The sequence below is a fragment of the Macaca nemestrina genome, chromosome 1 (assembly GCF_043159975.1).
Source record: "Macaca nemestrina isolate mMacNem1 chromosome 1, mMacNem.hap1, whole genome shotgun sequence".
NCBI lineage: Eukaryota > Metazoa > Chordata > Mammalia > Primates > Cercopithecidae > Macaca > Macaca nemestrina.
The window spans coordinates 163,450,567-163,473,509 of NC_092125.1; the positions used below are offsets into that span (position 1 = coordinate 163,450,567).

The following is a 22,943-nucleotide window of genomic DNA, read 5'->3' on the forward strand; positions in this document are numbered from 1 at the left end:
GGATTATAGGCATGAACCACCATGCCCAGCCCAAAAGATATTTTAAAACATGGCTTCTTTCAGATTTCGCTCTCTCCCTTGCTCTCTCTCTTGCATGCTCTCTCTCTCTTTCTCTCCCTGTATACATATGTATATATAAGATATTTTATGTGAAATGTATGAGATAAATATGAAACTATTTTGTATGCTATAGGGAATTACACAGATACTTACTCAAATGGCATTTATCTACTATCTATGTTTCTTCCAGATATAGTTCTAGAGGAAATAAAGATTAATGACACCTTCAAATAATTTATAGTCTCATAAGTGTTTTAACATAAGCTTTATTTATTATTAAGAATTGTACTTGTTAAATAATAATTTAAATTTTCATGTTATACTTTAATTCTTTGTCTCTCTCTTCACATTTACATAGTCATATTTGTAAAGTAGAGTCATTTCTGTTCCTTCTTTTTTTTAGGGGTAGGGTCTCATTCTGTCGACTGGTCTAGAGTACAGTGGCATAATAGCTTATTAGACCTTGAACCCCTGGGCTCAAGTGATCTCCTGCCTCAGCCTCCTAAATAGCTAGGACCATAGGCATGCACCGCTATGCCCCACTAATGTTTAAATTTTTCACAGAGATGGGGTCTTGCTGTATTGCTCAGCTTGGTCTCAAACTCCTGCTGTCAGCAATCCTCCTGCCTTGGCCTCCTGAAGTACTGGGATTGTGGGTGTGAGCCACTGTATCTGACCCCATTCCTGATGTTTCTACATTGGGAAAACAAAACGTAGTCTTTAATTTTTACATCTATAATGGAAAACAGTTAAAATTCTGTTGATTCTTGCTCTTAGATGGTAGCCTCCTTAAATAGAAATTTTCTTAATGGAAGCCATACAAGGGCAGTGAGAGATTTTATTACCCTGATAGTATTGTTTACTAGACTGCTAACCCAGTCCAGTACAGTGATAAAGAGGTTTACTCTTCCTAAACCTGTTTAGGTAGAGTAAGTCTTGAGGGTATTAACTTTTACCCATAAGTGAAACCTAGTTACTCTTTGGGGTGTTTAGGTATACAATTGATACTTAAATAGTTCAGGGGGTGTGGGGCTGACTCCCTTGTGCAGTCAGAAATCCATGTATAACTTTTGACTCGCTCGAAACTTAACTACTAATAGCTTACTGTTGACTAGAAGCCTTACTGATAACATAGTCAATTAACATATATTGGTATATTATAGGTTTTATATACTATATTCTTAGAATAGTAAGCTAGAGAAAAGAAAATGTTATTAAGCAAATCATAAGGAAGAGAAAATATATTTACTATTCATCAAGTGGAGTGGATCATCATAAAAGTCTTCATTCTCATCATCTTCACATTGAGCAGGCTGAGGAGGAGGAGGAAAAGCAGGGGATGGTCTTGCTTTCTCACGGGTGGCAGAGGCAGCAGAAAATCCATATGTAAGTGAACCTGTGCAATTCAATCACATATTGTGCAAGGATAAATTGTACTTTCTTTTTGTAGGCTCTCGTTCTTTTTTGAAAAATATCATTTACCATAAATAAATAATATTTATTATTTTCTTGTTTATAAAAGCAGGTCTGCTGTGGAAAGATTAGAATCTATTGAGAAAAGCATGAAAAGTGAAGAAGCCAGCCAGGGTTAATCACTGTTAAATGTTGTAGAGATTTTTCTTCTGATACTGTGTGTGTGTGTGTGTGTGTGTGTGTGTGTGTGTGTGACTATGTACAATTTGACTATTTTTTATTTTTTATTTAATTTAGTTTATTGATTGAGACAGGATCTCACTCTGTTGCCCAGGGTGGAATGCAGTGGTGAGATCATGGCTCACTGCAGCCTTGACCTCCTGAGCTCAAAAGTGATTTTCCACCTCGGCCTCCCGAGTATCTGAGACTACAAGGATGTGTCACCATGCCGGGCCAATTTTTATATTCTTTGTAGAGATGAGATCTTGCTATGTTGCCCAGGCTGGTCTTGAACTCCTGAGCTCAAGTGACCTGTCCACCTCAGCCTGACAAAATGCTGGGATTACAGGCATGAACTGTTGTGCCTGGCCCTATTTTTTATTTTTAACAAATTTAGAATTGTACTGACTCCTGTTTTTCTGACTTCTATTTGTACATTTTCATTGTCACTTGAAAAATCTTATTTTTAGTAGCTGTATAATCCATCTTATGACTACTATAATTAATATGTATTAATATTTAAGCAATCAAATTTTGTTGGCAATTTTAAGTAATAATTCTGTTCTATAACTTACTTAGAAAGATATTCTCAAATAGAAATAATTGTTAATGACCATCTTCAAAGGAAAATATTGTACATGTAAGTGACAGCTCTTTTTATGAGCAGCAACATGAGAATATATTGTCAGTTTGGTTCAGTGTTGCAGCTCTTTTTCATTGGACTAGATAAAATGAAGATGGAGTTGTAAAGGAGGTGCTGATTGTTGCTTTCCAGCTGCAGGACCATGGCAGAACAGTAGTGCAAGAACGTTATTGGATGATTATCTAAAACTGAGGAAAAGTAAAAGGTGCCAGAGTTTGAAACAAAAGAATACTGTAAATTCTAATGGAAACTGCACTGTTGATCTGAAAGGCAAATTGGTAAGAGGATAATTCATTAAACAAGCCAGTTAAATTAGCTTGGAAACTAATTATTTGAAAGGAAAATATGGGTGTAAGGCTATCCTGCCTTATCTTGAAGAGAGCAGTTTGGTTACCTTTTATTTGTGTAATTAAGTAATTAGGTCTAGGGCACCTAATCATCAAGATAACCTACTGTTCTAGGGTAATGAGAATTTGCCTTATTCAATACATATAGTTTGTTGGAACAGAATAAAAAGTGTGACACAGGGTTAGGTGTACTGTGGCTCACATCTTTAATACCAACACTTTGGGAGGCCAGAGCAGGTGGATCACTTGAACCTGGGAGTTCAAGACCAGTCTGGGCAACAAGGCAAAACCTCGTCTCTACTAAAAATAAAAAAATTAGCCGGGCATGGTGGCACACCCCTGTAGTCCCAACTACTTGGAAAGCTGAGGCAAGAGGATCACCTGCGTCGGGGAGGTCGAGGCTGCAGTGAGCTGTGATCTGGCCACTGCATTCCAGTCTGGGTGACAGAGTGAGATCCTGTCTCCAAAAACAAAGACTAACAAAAAAAAAGTTTAACACGAACTATATATTTTCAAGGTTTTAAATAGCCATCTTAAATCTGTATAATCCATGTTCTGCTTTACTATTTAGCTTGATTCTGGATTTTGACTAGTAGTGGTTTAATGGAACTGACTGTGATATTTCTAAATAGCTATTGAAAATTAACCAAAGTATCTAGAATATTTTAATAACAAATAATTCCAGAAAAAACTGTGCTTCCAGGTGAGGAGATTGTTAAAACAAGCTAATTCTTAAATAATTGTTAGAAATTAAAGCAAGAGGAAAGCCCATATATATGTATATATGTATATGTACACATACAGACAAGTATACATACACACATACCCATGTGTTTATATATGTGCCAGAATCTTAAGGTGAACATTTAATCTTTAGTCTGTTAAAATCTAAGGAAGGCTTTGTGTTTGGATTACAAGACAAGGAACTAGATAGTTAATTGAAAGTCGTATTCCTGTTTGTTGATTCATTAAAATAATTGTTCTGAACTTAACGTCTCAACTTCTTGAGATATATATGTCAAGTTATTATTACCAATGTCAGCTTTTTTTATAAATTAGTGCAAATTTAAATTATTCCTGTATTAATGTCAACTCACTCATCTGCATTTTAATATGTTTTCTTGAGTAGGAGAGGAAAAGGAGGAGTTAGATAACTAGTGAATGTCCTCTGTCATAGATACTGTCATAGGAAAAAACAGACTGGGAAAAATGGAATTACAGTTTTATTAAGGCTTATCTTCATCATAAAGGTGAAGGTACTCTCAAAGTAATAAATTTGGGTATGTTTTTCTCTTACAGAGATTGGTAAAAATACTTTCCTTTTCATATGTTAAACATTGTTTCATTTTTCTTACAGTGTCCTTGATGGACTTCAGGATAGAACAGTTCCCATTATGCTTTCTAACTTAATAATGGCTCAGATGGTCTAAATCACAAAAGATATTTAGTCAAACTCAAGCTGCAACTAAGTTGATGCTTTTCATATAACTCTTTATCTTTGGGGTGTGTATTTGTGTGTATTTTTTCTCATTAAAATTTAAAGATTATCTGAAAGTGATAGTGCAGTATTGTGCTTTGCCTATATAGGGTTCTTTAACGTATGAGTCCATTGGTGGCCATGAATAAACTACTGTGGAGAAAACTGGAATATTTATTGATGAGCTTTCCCTGATTTTGTATATAGTGATTTGATTTCTTGGTTTATTCTTTTAAAGTGCTCATAATTGGGTAGACAGTTCAGTTAATAACATTTGTAGGATAAGCTGTTATCTTCAGAATACTATCCTAAACCTAGCATAACCCTTTTTATACTACTGTTGTTAGGTCCTAGCATTTAAGTGTCAATGGGGACCTCTCATTTAATCAACAAGGCAACTGGGGATGAGAGAATGCCATATTAGGTTGCTGATCAGTATAATTAGTTGCAGGGTTTAAACCACAGCCTTAGGTCCCTGACTCTTAGATCAGTGGTCTGTCTGAGATACCATACCGTGTATCATAGTTTAACATGTTTACTGTTTTTTGGAAGATAGGAATTGACATAGGCTAGGATATGGACCTTAATGGGAATTGGACATGATTTTCTGCCTTAAGGAAATAATTACTGTCATTACTGTGGGTGATTGTGATATCTACGAAGTTGTCCAAAAAAGTCAAAAAAGATTTTTAAATTTCATGGTTTGTTGCTCCTATAGTTTACTGGCTACATTTTTTTTTTTTTTTTTTTGAGATGAGTCTCACTCTGTTGCCCAGGCTAGAGTGCAATGGTGTGATCTTGGTTCACTGCAACCCCTACCTCCCGAGTTCAAGAGATTCTCCTGCCTCAGCCTCCCAAGTAGCTGGGGTTACAGGCACCTGCCACTACACCCAGCTAATTTTCTTTCTTTTTTTTTTTTTTTGTATTTTTAGTAGAGATGGGGTTTCACCATGTTGGTCAGGTTGGTCTCGAACTCCTGACCTCAGGTGATCCACCTGCCTTGGCTTCCCAAAGTGCTGGGATTATAGGCATGAGCCACTGTGCCCAGTTACATTCTTTCATCCTTCTGTGCAAACGCCATTTTAAACATGTTTTTTATTTCTTCTCTGTCTCTTTATCCACCCGTATCATAAATATTCTCCCCAAACTAGGTAGTTCTCTGTGATCAACCCATTTGTGAGTCCTCATTTCTATAGTTAGCTGTTACCAGTGGAAAAAAAGAGTAAGACAGTTTGCTAAAAAAAAAAAAAAAAAGGCCGGGGGTTGGGGGGCTAGGTGTGATTGGCTCATGATTATAATCCCAGCACTTTGGGAGGCGAAGGTGGGAGGATCACTTGAGACCAGGAGTTCGAGACCAAACCGGGCAACATAATGAGACCCAGTCTCTACAAAAAATTTAAAAATAAGCTGGATGTGGTGGCACATGCCTGTAGTCCTCATAGTTCCAGCTACTTGGAAGATGAAGGCAGGAGGATATCCTGAAGCCATGAGTTCGAGGCTGCAGTGAGCTATGATCACACCACTGCACTCCAGCCTGGGTGACAGGCTCTCAAAAAAAAAAAAAACAAAAAACAAATCTTTTTTTCCCCGCACTATTTTTAAGGTCCATGTTGTCCATTGTGGAAGCCTGTACTCATGTTGGCTTTTTAAATTTTAAATAATCAAAATTAAATAAGATTAAAAATCAAGTTCATCAGTTACTTTAACTACATTGCAATGGCTATGTGGCTAGTAGTAGCTATCCTATTGAATAGTGCCAATGTAGGGCATTTACGTCATTGTAGAAAGTTCTGTTGAGCCGTGCTGTTTAAAGATATTGTATCTACCCTGTGATATATATTATATATGTATATTTTTCCCATAGAATTGCCTTGATGTGTTATATCACCTATATTTTAAAATTATTCTTTTTTGAGGTTAACGTTATTGAAGTATCATTTACAAAGAGTATGTTGCATCCATTTTAAGTGTACAGTTCAATTAGTTTTGACAAATATATACCATCATGTAACCAGTACTACAATCAAGATATAGAACATTTTCAACATCTTGAAAAGTTTACTTGTGCCCCTTTGCTGTCAGTCCTGCTGTTGGCTCCACATAACTACGGTTCTGCTTTTTGTCAATGTAGATTAATTTTACTTCTTTTAAAATTGCATGTAAATGAAATATTACATTTGCTATTTTTTCTTTTTCGCTTAAGGCTTCTTTTGTTTAGAATCATATTTTTGAGGTTCATCCATGTTGTTTATATCAGTTGTTCTTTTTTTATTCTTTCTTGAGACAGGGTCTCCTTCTGTTGCCCAGGCTAGAGTGCAAGTGGCACAGTCGTAGCTCACTTCAACTTCAAAATTCTGGTCTCAAGTTATCCTTCTGCTTCAGTCTCCCAAGTATCTGGGACTCATGGTGCATGCCACCATGCCTGGCTAATTTTTTTGTTTTTAATAGAGACAAAGTCTTGCTCTTTTTCCCAGGTTGGTCTCAAACTTCTGGGCTCAAATGATCCTCCTGCTATGGTCTCCCAAAGTGCTGCAATTATGGGCATGAGCCACCACGCCCAGCAGTTTTTTAAATTGCTGCATAAATGTGAATGACGAGTTGATGGGTGCTGACAAGTTGATGGGTGCAGCACACCAACATGGCACAAGTATACATATGTAACAAACCTGCACGTTGTGCACATGTACCCTAGAACTTAAAGTATAATAATAATAAAAAAAATTGCTGCATAATAGTCCATTTGTGTATACAATTCAATTTATTTATCCATTAACCTGTTGATGGACATTTGAGTGGTTTCCAGTTTTTGGCTGTTATGAATAAAATTGCTATAAGCTTTCTTGTGTAGTCTTTTTTTTTTTTTTTCTTAGAAACATTTCATAGGTCTTATAAACAGAAGGCATGACTGTGTCTTGGGCAGTGGTGAGATAAGGTGGTGGATCTCTGTGCCTCATGTATAAGTCTTTGTGTAGACATACCATTTCTGTTGAATCCATACCTGACAATGGAATTGCTGTATTGCGTAGTAGTTAGTAGTAAGTATAGGTCCTGGCATGGTGGCTCACACCTGTAATCCCAGCAATTTGGGAGGTCAAAGTGGGTGGATCACCTGAGACCAGTGTGGCCAACATGGCGAAACCCCGCCTCTGCTAAAAATACAAAAATTAGCTGGGTGTGGTGGCACATGCCTGAAAGTCCAGCTGCTGCTCGGGGGGGCTGAGGCAGAGAATTGCTTGAACCCGGGAGGCGGAGGTTGCAGTGAGCCAGGATCGTGCCACTGCACTCCAACTTGGGTGAGAAAGTGAGACCCTGTCTCAAAAAATCCCAGAAAGTGTTTATTTAACATAAGAATTCATCAAACTCTTTCCCACTAGCAACATATGGGAGATTCAGTTGCTCCACATCATTACCAGCACTTTGTGTTGTCATCTTTTAAATATTAACCATTCTTGTGGCTGTGTTGGCATATTTTTTTGTGGTTTTAATTTGTATGTCCTTTAAAACTAATGATGTTTAGCATCTTTTCTACCACCTCTTAGCCATTTGTGTATCTTCTGTTAAGTGTTTGTTCCAATTTTTTTCTTTTTTTTTTTAAATAGGATTTTATTCTTGGGTAACAAGACTTTGTATATATTTGAGATACAACTCCCTCTCAGATATCTATATGAGTATCTGTCTAATATTTTCTCTCAGTATAGCTTATTTTCTTAATGGTAGCTTTAGAAACATGTAAGTTATAAATTTTTATGGAATCTAATTTATCAATTCTTTTTCTTTTATGATGAGCTTTTTCTGTCCCAAGACATTTTTTGCCTATCTGAAGGCTGTGAAAATTTTTTCCTCTGTTTCTTTTAGAATTTTTGTAGTTTCATCATTTACATATAAGTCTGTGGTCCATTTGGAGTTAATTTTTGAGTGTGTCACAAGGTAAAGGTTGAGGTTCATTTTTATAGTTTATTGTATAGTTATTCCAGTGCCATTTGTTGAAAACATGATTCATTTTTGGTAAATTCTATTGGTACCTTTGTTGAAAATCAGTTTTCAGTATTTTATTGTGTGGAATGTTTTCTGAACTCTTTTTCCATTGACCTATATGCTAATACTACACTATCCTTATGCTTATGCTAATCCTTATGCTAATACTACACTATCTTGACAAATGTAGCTTTATGGTCAGACTTGGAATCAAATACTGTAAAGCCTCCTGTTTTGTTCTTTTATTTCAAAATTGTTTGACCTAATTTAGTTCTTTTGCATTTCAATACACATTTTAGAATTGGCTTGTTAATTTCTACAGAAAAGCTTTCTGGGATTTTTATTAGGATTGTGCTGAATCTGTAAGTCACTTTGGGGAAAAGCGACATCTTTATAATATGGAGTCTTCCAAGCTGTCGTATGTTACATTTCTTTACTTATCTAGACCTTCTTTAAGTTTTCATAGCAATGTTTTGTATTTTCACATACAGATCTTGTACATATTTTGTAAATTTAATACTCTTTCATGGTTTTGTCTTGTATTGTAAATCTTTTAACATATAAAAAACTTTTTATTTGATTGCTAATACATAGAAACGTGGTTGATTTTTCCATATTGAGCTTGAATTTTGTGACCGTTCTAAACTCATTGATTGCATATAATTTTTTTGTAGATTCTTTAGCACTTTGTATATAGATGATCATGTTGTCTGTTAATCAGGACAGTTTTACTTCTTGTCCAATCTGAATGCCTTTTGTTTCTTTTATTTATTTCTTTTTTTTTCTTTTCATCTTACTACATTGGTCAAGACCTCTAGTAAAATATTAAAGTAGTGAGAATGAGCATCCTTGCCTTGTATACTCTTTTAGAGAGAAAGCACTGTGTCTTCCACCATTAAGTATGATGTTAGTTTTAGATTTTTCACAGATGCCTTTTATAAGACTGAAGGAGTTCCCTTTGATTCCCAGTTTTCTGAGTTTTTATTGTTGAATTTTGTCAGATGCTTTTTTTGTATCTTAACAATCACATAGTATTTAAAATTTTTCTGTTAATATGGTAGATTGTATTGATTAATTTTCAAATGGTAAACCAGCCTTGCAGTCCTAAAATAACTCACACTTGATCATGATATATTGCCCTTTTTATATAGAGTTGCAAAATTTGTTTAGGAATTTGGGTCTATAATCATTAGATACGTTGGCCTGTAGTTTTTGTTTTATTTTCTCTTTTAATGTATTTATCTGCTTTTGGCATCAGAGTAAGACTGACCTTATAAGATGAATTGGGAACTGTTCTTTTCTCTATGTTTTGAAAGAGCTTGTGTAGAATTAGTATTATTTTTGCTCTAAATGTCTGGTAGAATTCACCAGTGAAAATGCCTGCCTGGAATTTTCTTTGTGGGGAATTTTAAGTAGCTAATTCAATTTCTTTAATAGATGCAAGGCTACTTTCTATTGTGGTTGTGCTTTTTTTTTTCTCTCTATTCTAGGGCTTTATCCATTTCGTCCAAGTTATTGGATTTGTTGGCATAAAGTTGTTCATAATATACCCTTATCTTTTTAACATCTGTAGGATCTATGACATTCTCACTTTGATTCCTGATTTTGATAATTTGTTTCTTCTTTTTTTTTTTCCTTCATCTGTCTAGCTAAGAGTTTATCAATTTATTCGTCTTTTTATATAAGTATTTTTTATTGCTTTTTCTCTGTTTGTTTCTATCTCATTGATTGCCACTTTTTATTTCCTTGCTTCTGCTTTCTTTGGATTTAATTAATTCTTTTTTCTAGATTCCTAAGATTGTAGCTTAGATCATTGTGGGATGGAGTTATAGATGAAGCAACAGGAGATATGTGCTGATAATTGTTAGAACTGGACAATGGATACGTGGAGTTTTATTCCGTTATACTGTTTTTTTTTAAATGTTTATTTTAGGTTCAAGGGTACGTGTGCAGGTTTGTTACATAGATAAACTTGTGTCACAGGGGTTTGTTATACAGATTACTTTATCACCCAGGTACTAAGCCTCATACCCATTAGTTATTTTTTTCTGATCCTCTCCCTCTTCCCACCTTCCACCCTCAAGAGGACCCCAGTGTCTGTTGTTCCTTTCTTTGTGTTCATGAATTCTCATCATTTAGCTCCCACTTATAAGTGAGAACGTAGAGTATTTGGTTTTCTTCTCCTGTGTTAGTTTGCTAAGGATAATAGCCTCCAGCTCCATCCACGTTCCTGAAAAAGGCATGATCTTGTTCTTTTTCATGGCTGGATAGTATTCCATGATGTATATGTACCACATTTTCTTTATCCAGTCTGTCAGTGATAGGCATTTAGGTTGATTCCATGTTTTTACGATTGTGAATAGTGCTACAATGAATATTTGCATGCATGTGTCCTTTTGGCAGAATAACTTATATTCTTCTGGGTATGTACCTAGTAATAAGATTGCTGGGTCAAATGGTAGTTCTGTTTTTACCTCTTTGAGGAATCGCCATCCTGCTTTCTAAAATGGTTGAACTGATTTACACTCCTGCAACAGTGTGTAAGGGTTCCCTTTTCAGCAAAGTTTCAGGATACAAAATCAAAGTACAAAAATCACTAGCATTCCTATACACCAACAACAGCTAAGCAGAGAGCCAAATCAGGAAGGCAATCTCATTCACAGATGCTGCAAAAAGAATAAAATACCTAGAATACAGCTAACCAGGGAGGTGAAAGATCTGTACAATGCGAATTACAAAACATTGCTCAAAGAAATCAGAGATGACACAAACAAATGGGAAAACATCCCATGCTCATGGATAGGAAGAATCAATATCGTTAAAATGGTCATACTGCCCAAAGCAACTTACAGATTCAGTGCTATTCCTACCAAACTACCAATGACGTTCTTCACAGGACTAGAAAAAAAACTATTTTAAAATTCATGTGGAACCAAAAAATAGTCCAAAGAGCCCAGGCAATTCTAAGCAAAAAGAGCAAAGCTGGAGGCATTACACTACCTGATTTCATTATGCTGCTCTTTAAATGTATGTATATGTTTGAAATTTTTTTATAATATCCAACTCCATAGTAATTATTTTCATAATTATATGCTATTGACATTCGTTTTTACATGGGTAGTTTCTATTTTAGATATTGGTAAACTACTTGTAGGATAGCTCCACAGAATTTCTTAACAATTAAGACTGTATATGCTTTTTAGTGGTTCTTATGGGACAGTTGCAACAGTGACATGAATCTTGATGCTGCAAGCTCTGGAAGAAATTGGGATACCTCAAAAACGATTAGTGGGGAAAAGAATGAGTAGTAAGTAATTGTTTATGGAAAAGCTGATGGATATATGTTCAATAATAGTACAATATCAACATGTATCTGCCCCTTGATAGTTCCCTCAAAGACCAAGTTTGTTAATAAAAATATCTGAATAATAATAATAAAACATTAATACTCAGTATAGTTGATGGGTAACAGGTATTTTTGTTATGTTATGTATAAATTTATTATTATCCCCACCTTTCTCCATCCAGAAAAAGACATTTGTTATTACATTGCTTTTTAGGTATAACGGCATTAATATACCTATGTATAGATGTTAGAAAAAAATGCATGCACAAATATTCTATGTTTCATCTTTAGGAGTAGAATTGTGCATCTCACATAGCTTTTTCTATATACTTCTTTAGTGTTTTGTATTGTTTTATCTTGTCTTTTTTAATCTGGAGCTTTCTGTTGGTTACTCATACTATATGGCACATTAGTAGTTTTTTTTTTTTTTTTTTTCAAGAGTCTCATTTATTTTTAGAAAAATATATGTGTGACCACATTTCTGTTGGCTGCTTTTTTGTCAGTAAATTCACATGCCAATTGCTTGGGTGATCTCCTTTTCTCTTTCATACTTAACTAATTATCCATACCTGCATACCAAAATAACAATGATGATGATAAGTTGTGCGGTGCTTTCGCACTCAAATCAGTCAAGAATGGTAAAGTTATTTTATTTTGCTTTGCTTTAAAAGTAAACTTCCATCCACAAACAGAAACACAGGTGGATTCATGTTTTATTTTGCTAATACTTAAAGGAGATTCAGTGGTTGAAGAGTAGAGAAGCAGAGAATACCTAATCAGACATAAGGAGTAAGAGAGGGACCTTATAATTTATTTTAATATGAATGTAGATAGCTCAGTTTTTTTTCTTTTTCTTTTTTTAAGTTTTTTTTAAGAGACAGGGTCTCACTCTATTTCCCAGGCTGGAGTGCCATGGTGTGATGACAGTTACTTAGTGAACTTCAAAGTCCTGGGCTCAGGCAATCCTCCTGCCTCAGGCTCCCAAGTAGTAGGACTACAGTTGTGTGCCATCACACCAGCTGATATATATATATATATATATATATATATTTTTTTTTTTTTTTTTGAGACGGAGTCTCGCTCTGCCGCCCAGGCTGGAGTGCAGTGGCCGGATCTCAGCTCACTGCAAGCTCCGCCTCCCGGGTTCACGCCATTCTCCTGCCTCAGCCTCCCGAGTAGCTGGGACTACAGGCGCCGCCACCTCGCCCGGCTAGTTTTTTGTATTTTTTTTTTTTAAAGTAGAGACGGGGTTTCACCGTGTCAGCCAGGATGGTCTCGATCTCCTGACCTCGTGATCCGCCCGTCTCGGCCTCCCAAAGTGCTGGGATTACAGGCTTGAGCCACCGCGCCCGGCCTTTTTTTTTTTTTTTAAGAGATAGGGTTTTGCTTTGATGCCTAGGCTGGTCTCAAACTCATGGACTCAAGTGATCCTCCCACCTTAGCCTCCCAAAGTGCAGGGATTATAGCTCTGAGCCGCCACACCTGGCCAGCTCATTTTTTGAGTGAGTATAAGTTTCATGCCTTTCAGGGGCTTGGCTTTGCTTCTGTAACACCATTTTATCTGATTAATCATCCAAAACTGCACTTAAGTGTCCTGAATCTGAAACTTTGACTATACCTTTTCACGTAATCTCTGATGGTTTTGAAATTATAGCCTGTGGCAGCAAGGTATAACCAATTTTTGCCTTGATTAATACCAGCTTGAAGTTCTACATCATCCCTAAATGTAGTCCTACTTTTAACAAGGAGTGAAGGACTGTATTTAAAATAGTTTTGCTACAACACTACAGCATTCTACCTTCTGTAGCTTCAAGTTATCCCTGCTTAATTTGTACGGTCTTGTTTTCTATACAGGTGTTGTCACTTGCTGCAGTAGCATAACACAGTGTTGTATGGTGCCGTAAGAAATAAAATTATATGTCAGATAAAATAGAGAGTAGCTACCAAAGTCAGATATTTCTCCCAAATGTTAATAGAAAGCAAGACAATATAGCACTGCTAGGCATTGAATCACATCTGTGGTACTTGTCTAGCTTTGTAACCCTGGCCAAATTATACATTCTCTTTGTGCTCTATTTTTCTCATCCATCCGATGGGAATAATAATACCTACTTTGCAGAATTGTTCCAAGGTTTAGATGAATTATTATGTTAGAAATATTTGTAAGTGTTAGCTATTATTACTAGTTCTTTCTGAGCCTTAGTATATACTTTTGTTATAAAAGTTATTACATATACATGTTGATTTCCATGCCTTCTTTGTTAATCTGTTAGCCTGATGGTAAAATGCATTCTTTGTCTTACATATTTACCACAATGTGCTGTGCAGTGTATGTGCTTTTCAGTGTATGTAAACCTAGTAAATATAGTTGAATGAAGGTTAGAGTGAGAGCTAATATGTAGAAGACGTATTATTGGTATATAGCCTTTTAAAATAAAATCAACTTTCACTCTAGTTACAATTATTGCTATTTGACTTATTTTTTGTTTCAGAAAAATGTTTTTCAATAGATAAATGGAATGGCTATTATAAAAGTATGTCACTTAGTATCTAGTTCTTGTTTTCATCTGGTTTTTTTTGTTTGTTTTTGTTTTGTTTTGTTTTTTCTGGTGTGGTGCTGATGGAACTAGTGCCGCAGTGTGTCTGGAGAATAAATGTGGATATCCCTGAGGAAGCTAATCAGAATCTTTCATTTGGTGCTACTGAAAGATGGTGGGAGCAGACAGATTTGACCAAACTCATAATATCAAACAATAAACTTCAGTCACTTACAGATGACCTACGACTCCTGCCTGCACTGACTGTTCTTGATGTAAGTTGACTGACTATAAATATGGATTATTAATTGAAGAGACTCTAAAGCTAAATTTAGGCTTTGATAGCAGAAAACCTTTCATGTTGAGTTGGTAATGCAAGGACAGATAGTAAATTATTATGCTAGGCATAGCATAATGGTTAAAAGTGCAGGATTGGAGCACTAAGTTTCTAATTCTGACTTCTGTTACTCAATGGCTGTGTGACCTGGGAAGAGTTACCTCTCTGTGCCTTAGTCTCCACATCTATAAACCAAGACTGATACTACTACCTATTTAAAAATTTTGTTTGTAGAATTAAATAAGTTAATGAATACAAACAGAATCAATATTCAACAAGTGGTTATTTCTGCTCATCTTTTTTTCTTATTATTACTATTTTGCACAGGCAAAATAATGGCATGATCATGGCTCACTGCAGCCTTGAACTTATGGGCTCCAGCAATTCTCCTGCCTCAGTCTCCCAAGTAGCTGGGACTATAGGTGCATGCCACCACACCCGGCTATTTTTTTGTGTGTGTAGAGACGAGGGTCTCACTATGTTTCCCAGACTGGTCTTGAACTCCTGTCCTCAAACTCTCCTCCTGCCTCAGCCTCCCAAGTGCTGGGATTACAGGCATGAGCTACTGCACCTGGCATATTGTTACTATTTTTATCATCATTATTCTAGATATTAAAGCAGGTCTATATGTATATATACTACTTGCCTTCAACCTCATTGAGTTCAATTATTGAACTTAAATTTTTTGTGTTTTTATTCAGGGATTCTTTTTGTTATTTTATTTTATTTTATTTTATTTTTTGAGACGGAGTCTTGCTCTGTCACCCAGGCTGGAGTGCAGTGGCCGGATCTCAGCTCACTGCAAGCTCCGCCTCCCGGGTTTACGCCATTCTCCTGCCTCAGCCTCCCGAGTAGCTGGGACTACAGGTGCCCGCCAACTCGCCCGGCTATTTTTTTGTATTTTTTAGTAGAGACGGGGTTTCACCGTGTTAGCCGGGATCGTCTCTCGATCTCCTGACCTCGTGATCTGCCCGTCTCGGCCTCCCAAAGTGCTGGGATTACAGGCTTGAGCCACCGCGCCCGGCCTCAGGGATTCTTTTTAGTCCTTTGTTGCCATGTCCTGTGGTAAAGGGAACCATGAGTAGTATATTTCAGAACCTGCAGGCTTCACAATCTGGTATACTTTACTTATCAATATAAAAAATCCTTCAGTTCATGTGTAGAAAAGTAGAATCTAAACAGATCAATTTTTAGGGACCTTTTTATTTTCTTAATTTGTAAAATAAATGGATTGGCTTACTCTAAGGTTCTTTCTACCTTAAAAACTATGATTCTGTGAGAACATGAGAAAAGCCCCTTTCTCTTTTCTCATACAATTTTTGTATATATTGACATAAATCATGTCATCAGAGAGCTGTTTTTAGTTTCTAACCCCCTCATCTCTTCTTTGAAATTGAAACTCTACTCTATGAGTTGAAATTTTTCTTAGTATAATATTTAAAGTGGATGACTTAACACTTCATGATTTCTCTCCCCTCCTCTCCCCTTGTCTCCTCTCCTCTCTTCCATTTTTTGAGACAGGGTCTCACTCTGTAGCCCAGGCTGGAGTGCAGTGGCATAATCTGGGCTCACTGCAGCCTTGGCCTCCTAGGGTCAAGCGATCTTCCCACCTCAGCCTCCTGAGTAGATGGGGCTACATGTGTGTACCTCCATGCCTGACTAATTAGAATTTTTTTTTTTTTCATAGAGACAAGATCTCACTAATTTGCACAGGCTAGTCTTAAACTCCTGGGTACAAGCAATTTGCCTTCTTTGGCCTCCCAAAGTGCTAGGATTACAGGTATGAGCCACTGCACCTGGCCTTGCTTCGTGATTTCTGAACAGCCATTTGGTCATCTTCAAACTATTCTACATACAGAACAAGTATGTTGAACAGTAGTTCAGTAGTTCAACTTATTACCATTGAATTGGAGGAACAGGAGATTATTGACTAATTGTTTTGTACACAGGCAAAGCTTATATATTGTTAGTGATAAGACTAAAAATATTGTCTTTGTCTTTTAAAAACTTTTAGATACATGATAATCAGCTGACATCCCTTCCTTCTGCTATAAGAGAGCTAGAAAATCTTCAGAAACTTAATGTCAGGTAAAAATTAGCTTATTTACTTCTGTTGTTGCCGTTATAATGGTTTAAATTTTAATATTGTTTAAATTTTGTCAACATTAAAAGTATCTTTGAATTATCTCAGAAAGTACTTAAAGCAGAATAAGAATTTTAAGTTTTTTAAAGCTTTAATTCTTAGTTTGTATGTTTTTTTCTTTGTTTTAGCATTACTCCCATGATTTCTGATTTTACTAATGCAAGGCTAGTTGATTTTTTTTAAATGCCTAAATTTTTTTTTTTAATAAAACAATTCCTAGTGGTTTGTTATTGTAGTAAACCTCTTTGTTGACGTCTCAACTTTTAAGTTACCTTGATATTCTAAAAAATATCTAAACAATAATGAAGAAATGTAAAACAATTCTTTCATAAATGAAATATCTCGTAGTTTTTATTAGTAGTAGTTTTTAAACTTCTCCAAGGACTCCTGGGGTTCTACAGATATATTTTTGTAACTGTCATGGACATACTGGTACATGGGATGTTCAGTGGCAAAGGGTCTAGCTAACTCTGTTTGCTTTCTGATACATACCCAGACTTTTAAGAAATAATAACTTTGCCTTATGTTTGTTATATAGACAGGCTGTGGGAAAGGAGATTTAAAGAGGTCTTATTTTGGAGTAGAAATAAATGGATTAAGAACTGAAAGCATAGTTTGAAAAACTGTGGCTTATAAAATAGGTACGGTTACAGAGCTATGTAACATAATATAGTCAAGTTTGTTTTCTGGAGATAAGCTAACTGGTTTGAGGGAAAATAGTCCCTCCCAGTAACACTCCTCATTTGATGGAAAACACAGAATTACCATTGGCCAGTGAAAATATATATACATAAAAAGGTACTAATTATTTAGAACTCTATCAGAGTATCTTCCACTTACAAGTCAAAGGCATAGACGTGGCGTGTAAAGACAAGAGTGGGGATTGTTGAGAGGAAGAGAAGAAGCAGTAAGTGTTGAGTGACATGGCTTAAGTTTTAGATTGTATACTTAAGAGTGTGCAGGTATGTTCTCAGTGGAGAAGTTTAAAAAAAAGTCTGACTCTTAGGATGGAATAATTAGCTAAGAAAAGGAGATGGAGGAAATATATAGCTAAAATTACATCTCTTCCCAGTTAGATCCCTATGAAGTATGCAAAGATTTCAGCTAAGTAACCAATAACAGTAACTGACTTAACAATATTATTGGTTCTTGTTTTAGGAGACATCTTTCGACTTTTTTTGTCCCAACAAGTTTTATTTTACTGTAATTTAGGGTTATTGTAAGCACCTTATATTTCCCATTTTCCACCTGTTATTTGTAAAGTATCTGTATATGGCATGAAAATAGCATGGAATTCATAAGTGAATATTTAAGTTGTGATAAACCTGGGAACTAGTTCAGTCATCTCTTAATTATTGCAGAGTGTATCATCCTCCATGATTTGGGACTTCTAAACCATTACGCTGAATATCTTTACAGAAGGGCTTAACTGAAAAGACCAAGTATGAAGAAGAGTGGAATTGCGTATTACGTTCAACTTGACATCCTAGGTCCTCAAACAGAAATAGCTATTTTTGCCTTAAAGCCGAATCTCCATATAAGATGTAACTCCATTGTGGTATATGTGTGCATATAGTTTTGTCAAAATTCTCAAAGTCAGTTATAGTATGTATTAGTCTGTTTTCATGCTGCTGACAAAGACACCTGAGAATGGGAAGAAAAAGAGATTTAATTGGACTTACAGTTCCACATGGCTGGGAGTGCCTCAGAATCACGGTGGGAGGCAAAAGGCACTTCTTACATGGCAGCGGCAGGAGAAAAATGAGGAAGATGCAAAATTGGAAACCCCTGATAAAACCATCAGATCTTGTGAGACTTATTCACTACCACGAGAACAGTATGGGGGAAACCGCCCCCATGATTCATATTATCTCCCACCGGCTCCCTCTCACAACACGTGGGAATTATGGGAGTACAATTCAAGATGAAATTTGTGTGGGAACACAATCAAAGCATATCACAGTGTAACAAATTAAGAGTCTAGTATGTCCTATCATATTGCATGTCACATCAAGAGTTGATTATAGGCATGCAATCAAAACATCACAAATTATTTATGTTTGGTTAAAAGCCTTTATTTCTTATGTTATTTTTCTTTGAAACCCCAATATGGTTACTTTAGATTACTATTATTGTAATGAGTACATATTTTTGGATATGAATTTTGATAAGTACTTAAAATTAGTAACTATATTTGATTTTTGTGAGTCCAGTGTCATTGGTTAGCAGGAAATGTCTTTGATAAATATTTATTGTATTGCCACTAAATTATTCTTCATTTATTTTATCAACCAATAGCCATAACAAACTGAAAATATTCCCTGAAGAAATTACAAACCTAAGAAATCTGAAGTGCCTGTATCTCCAGCATAATGAACTAACCTGCATATCAGAGGGATTTGAACAACTTTCCAATTTAGAAGATTTAGTAAGTTGTGATTTTCCAATTTTTATATAATTCTGGGCTGGTGGGATTTTTCATCAGGCTGAGAAATTAGATATATGATTGAAACTGTGGGAATATGGAAAACTGATTTTGTGATTAGATTATCAGAAATGTGCATTTCAATTAGATAGCTAAATTTGTCATTGTAAATTTGGTTTTCCTGTATTATGAAATCAACTTTAAGTTTTAATTTAGGAAGACTTTGGGAAGGGTGCAATGAAGATTACTTTGTTATCCAGAGGCTTTACAGCGTAGCAGAATAGAGGAAAGTTGTCTTTGGCATATACCAATTCTCTTTTCTATGCCCATTTCCATTTCCTTCTTTATATTACCTGTGGCCCTTCTGCATTCCAGATGCCCAGGTAATTCACTGAAGGTCCGTCTTCTCTACTTTTCAAAATGGCCACACTTCCTGGCAAAATTTTAATTCTATTGTTTCACTTATCTTAAACAGAGATAACTATAAAGCAATACAAATATTATTTTAGTCATATATTGTTATTATTTTATTTTTGGGGGACAGGGTCTCACTTTATCACCCAGACTGGAGTGCAGTGGCGGGATCTCGCTCACTGCAACCTCCACCTCCCAGGTTCAAGTGATTCTCCTGCCTCAGCCTCCCGAGTAGCTGAGATTACAGGCATGTACCACTACTGCCTGGCTAATTTTTGTATTTTTAGTAGAGATGGGGTTTACCATGTTGGCCAGGCTGATCTCAAACTCCTGACCTCGAATGATCCACCCACCTCAGCCTCCCAAAGTTTCAGCATTAATCAGGCTTGAGCCACCACTGCTGGCCTAGTCGTATTAAGAATAATAAAAGCAATAGACATTTATCTTTGAGCATTACATATGGCAAGGTAAGCAGTTTTATCCCCTAATACAATAAGAAAGTAAAGCTGATAAAAAGGAAATTTGGAGCTGGGCGTGGTAGTTCGTGCCTGTAATTCCATCACTTTGGGAAGCCAAAGTGGATTTTTTGAGCCCAGGAGTTCGAGACCAGCCTGGAAAACATGGCAAAACCCTGTCTCTACAAAAAATACAAAAATTATCCAGGTGTGGTGGCACATGCCTATAAGTCTCAGCTACTCAGGAGGCTGAGGCAGGAAAGTTGCCTGAGGCAGGGAAATTGCCTGAGGCAGGGAGATTGAGGCTTTAGTGAGCCATGATTGAGCCACTGCACTCCAGCATGGGTGACAGGAGGCCCTATCTCAAAAAAAGAGAGAGAGGAAAGAAAAAGAGAGAGAAAGGAAGAAAGAAAGAGACAGAGAAAAGGAAATTTGTCAAAAGTAACGCAACTGATAAGTAACAAAATTAGAATTTGCGTATAAGTCAATTTGACTCCAAAGTGTATCCATCTCTTTTTTTTCCATTTTACCACCAAAGGAATAAGATTCCACTGTAGGCTATACCATCTGAAAGACTTTAGCTGTATTAAATCAAATATACTAATATATAATATCTACTCCACATAGTTAATTCATATTGCATTGTTATTCTTTTCCCTTTTACATGTTTTGGAAAACTCCTGTCATTTTAGCTTGCTTTTCATTAAAGGAAGAAATTACTCCTTTTCTATTTTTGTTGTGTGTGCATCCTCCTTGATATTTCCCATCATTTTCTCTAGTGTTTAAAAGTCAAAACATATACTCTTCTCAACCATTCCTTCAATGTCTTCTTGTCTTTCCATATGATCAGATCAGAAATAAGGTTTGGAAAGTAAACGGCGTAGGTAGATAAAATGAATGGCAAAGGAAGAAGCCATCAGATTTTCTTATTAAAATTGGTGGTAAAAGGTAGCAGTTGTTTTAAAAGAGTCCATTTGGAGTTGAGAACTGAAAGGAAAATTTAAAATAAATAAAATTTCTACTATCCACCTTACATGTTCCCAGAGGCTCATTTGCATAATGAAAGGATGTTTCATTTCAGAATTGTGTTCTACGGACTCAGTGTCAAACCATAAATGTGAGCAACGATATATTAAAACAGATTAAACACCTATAATTTAAACTAGTAATATTACTAATATATACTAGTAATATAAGTAATAACTTATATAAAAACTGCTTAGCACAATGCAACTAATTAAATATTTGCTAAAGGAATGACTTGGCATAAATATGGATTAATTTATATACAGTGTATTTATGTTTTATATCAAGCAATTACTAACTGCAGTAATTATTTAACTTTATTAGTAATTTTATTTAGAATTTACAAGGGAGTTTATTAGAATTATTTGGGTTTTTAAAAATGCTTTGAACATTTCTGAATTAAGTTTTTTGTTAATAATTATCTTAGGCTTTTTATTTTGGAATAATTTTAGGTTTATAGAAAAGCAAATATAGTAAAAGAGTTCTCATATACCCTACCTCCAACTTTCTGTAATGTTAATATTTGATATAACCACAGAAACACTCAAATGTTCACATTGGTACAATACTAATTAAACTGCAGACTTTATTTAGATTTTCCCAGTTTTTCCACTAATGTCCTTGTTTTTGTTTCAGAGTCCAATGCAGGATACCACATTGCATTTAGTGTTACTAACTTTTCATGTTATAAAATATTTATTTATTAGCAATCTTTTGATTCTTAGAGTTTTTAGTATTAGAATTGTAGAATATGTTGTCTGTTGTAGATGATGGTAATATATTGTTATTATAAAATAATTATAGCAGTATGTTTTTAAAAAAAGGTTTGATCCAGTATTTTTACCTTTTTCTATCTTCTTGGTTTCTTCAGAGTTACAAAATGTTACTGTTAGATTAAATGAATTGTTTAGTGTTAGATTATTTAATGTTATATTACATGAAAATCTTCAGAGAATGGTTTTCCATTCTTTAAAGGAAAACCATTTTTTCTTATTCATTGTTGCCATTGATACTACTTAACACTTTGTGTTATGTAGTGGAGCACTTTACACCTAATTTGAGTGTGATAAAAATTACCTGATTCGTAACAACGGCTTTTAAAGGGAGTTTCAAAAAAAGTTCTCTTATAACTATTTATAGAAAAAACAAACATAATCATTTAAAGAAACATTGAGGTATAGCGATTATTTAAGCAATCTTGAGTGAATGAAGAGTAGAGGGTAGACTTCTAGTACCAGTCAGAGCTGACTTGCTGAGGTCAGCAGAAGAACCAACAGAAAATATTTTTTTTCCCTCAAAAATTTGAATGACCATTTTTTCAGCCTTATTTTTCCTTTTCTCAGGAATTTTTCCTTCTTGCAAAGATGTTTTTCATTTCACATGACAGTTTATTAATAATATGTCTAATTCTTCTTGGGCACTCCATAAATATTGGATGAATACATGAATTTTTGCATTGAAAATATGATGCATAATATGACATGACCTAGTTTTAACAGAATCTGTTATGTAAAATAGTTTTGAAGTTAGAATTCATTTATATCCTATGTAGTACCATTGATGAACATATAGTGGGCCTGCAGATATTGAAAAAGAATCTTGAAATGAATGATGATCTGTGAAATTTTCAGTGAATGAGGGTTACAAAACTTATCACATCTTAAGTAGTCTCTTTTATGTTGTAATTCCTTCAAAAATTTGAAATCCTTTTTAGGGCATTATTTATTTATCTTTTTACTTGTTTATTCATTTATTTGTCTTTCTGTTTTTAAAGGATCTTTCAAACAATCGTCTTACAACTGTTCCTGCTAGTTTTTCTTCTCTGTCCAGTCTGGTGAGACTCAATCTTTCTAGTAATCAACTGAAGAGTTTACCAGCAGAAATAAATAGAATGAAAAGTAAGTATTTTCTGTTTTATATAATACATAAATTTGAAGTTGATGCAACTGACATTTAGAAAGTAATTTTTAATATAGTTACAGAAAACTAAAGTAGTAGATTTTTATAGTGGTAAATGTGAACAATAGCAACGGGTCAGATTTTCTCCAGACCGTTATTATGTATCAACTGCCTAAAGAAATACTGTCATAAAGATACTTAGGCATATGAAAAAGAAGAAAATATGA

At 35.2% G+C, this 22,943-nt stretch overlaps 1 protein-coding gene across 3 annotated transcripts in view; it reads left to right on the plus strand.

The window, feature by feature from the left end:
• Nucleotides 1-22,943, plus strand: part of LOC105498381 (leucine rich repeat containing 40) — a 64,047-nt gene that overhangs the window by 4,364 nt on the left and 36,740 nt on the right. For all 3 annotated transcript variants that reach the window (XM_071091287.1, XM_071091286.1, XM_071091294.1), the window contains exons 2-5: nt 14,111-14,292; nt 16,369-16,442; nt 18,796-18,925; nt 22,592-22,715. In XM_071091287.1, the coding sequence (XP_070947388.1) occupies nt 14,111-14,292; nt 16,369-16,442; nt 18,796-18,925; nt 22,592-22,715 (510 nt within the window). The remainder of the gene's footprint in view (nt 1-14,110; nt 14,293-16,368; nt 16,443-18,795; nt 18,926-22,591; nt 22,716-22,943) is intronic.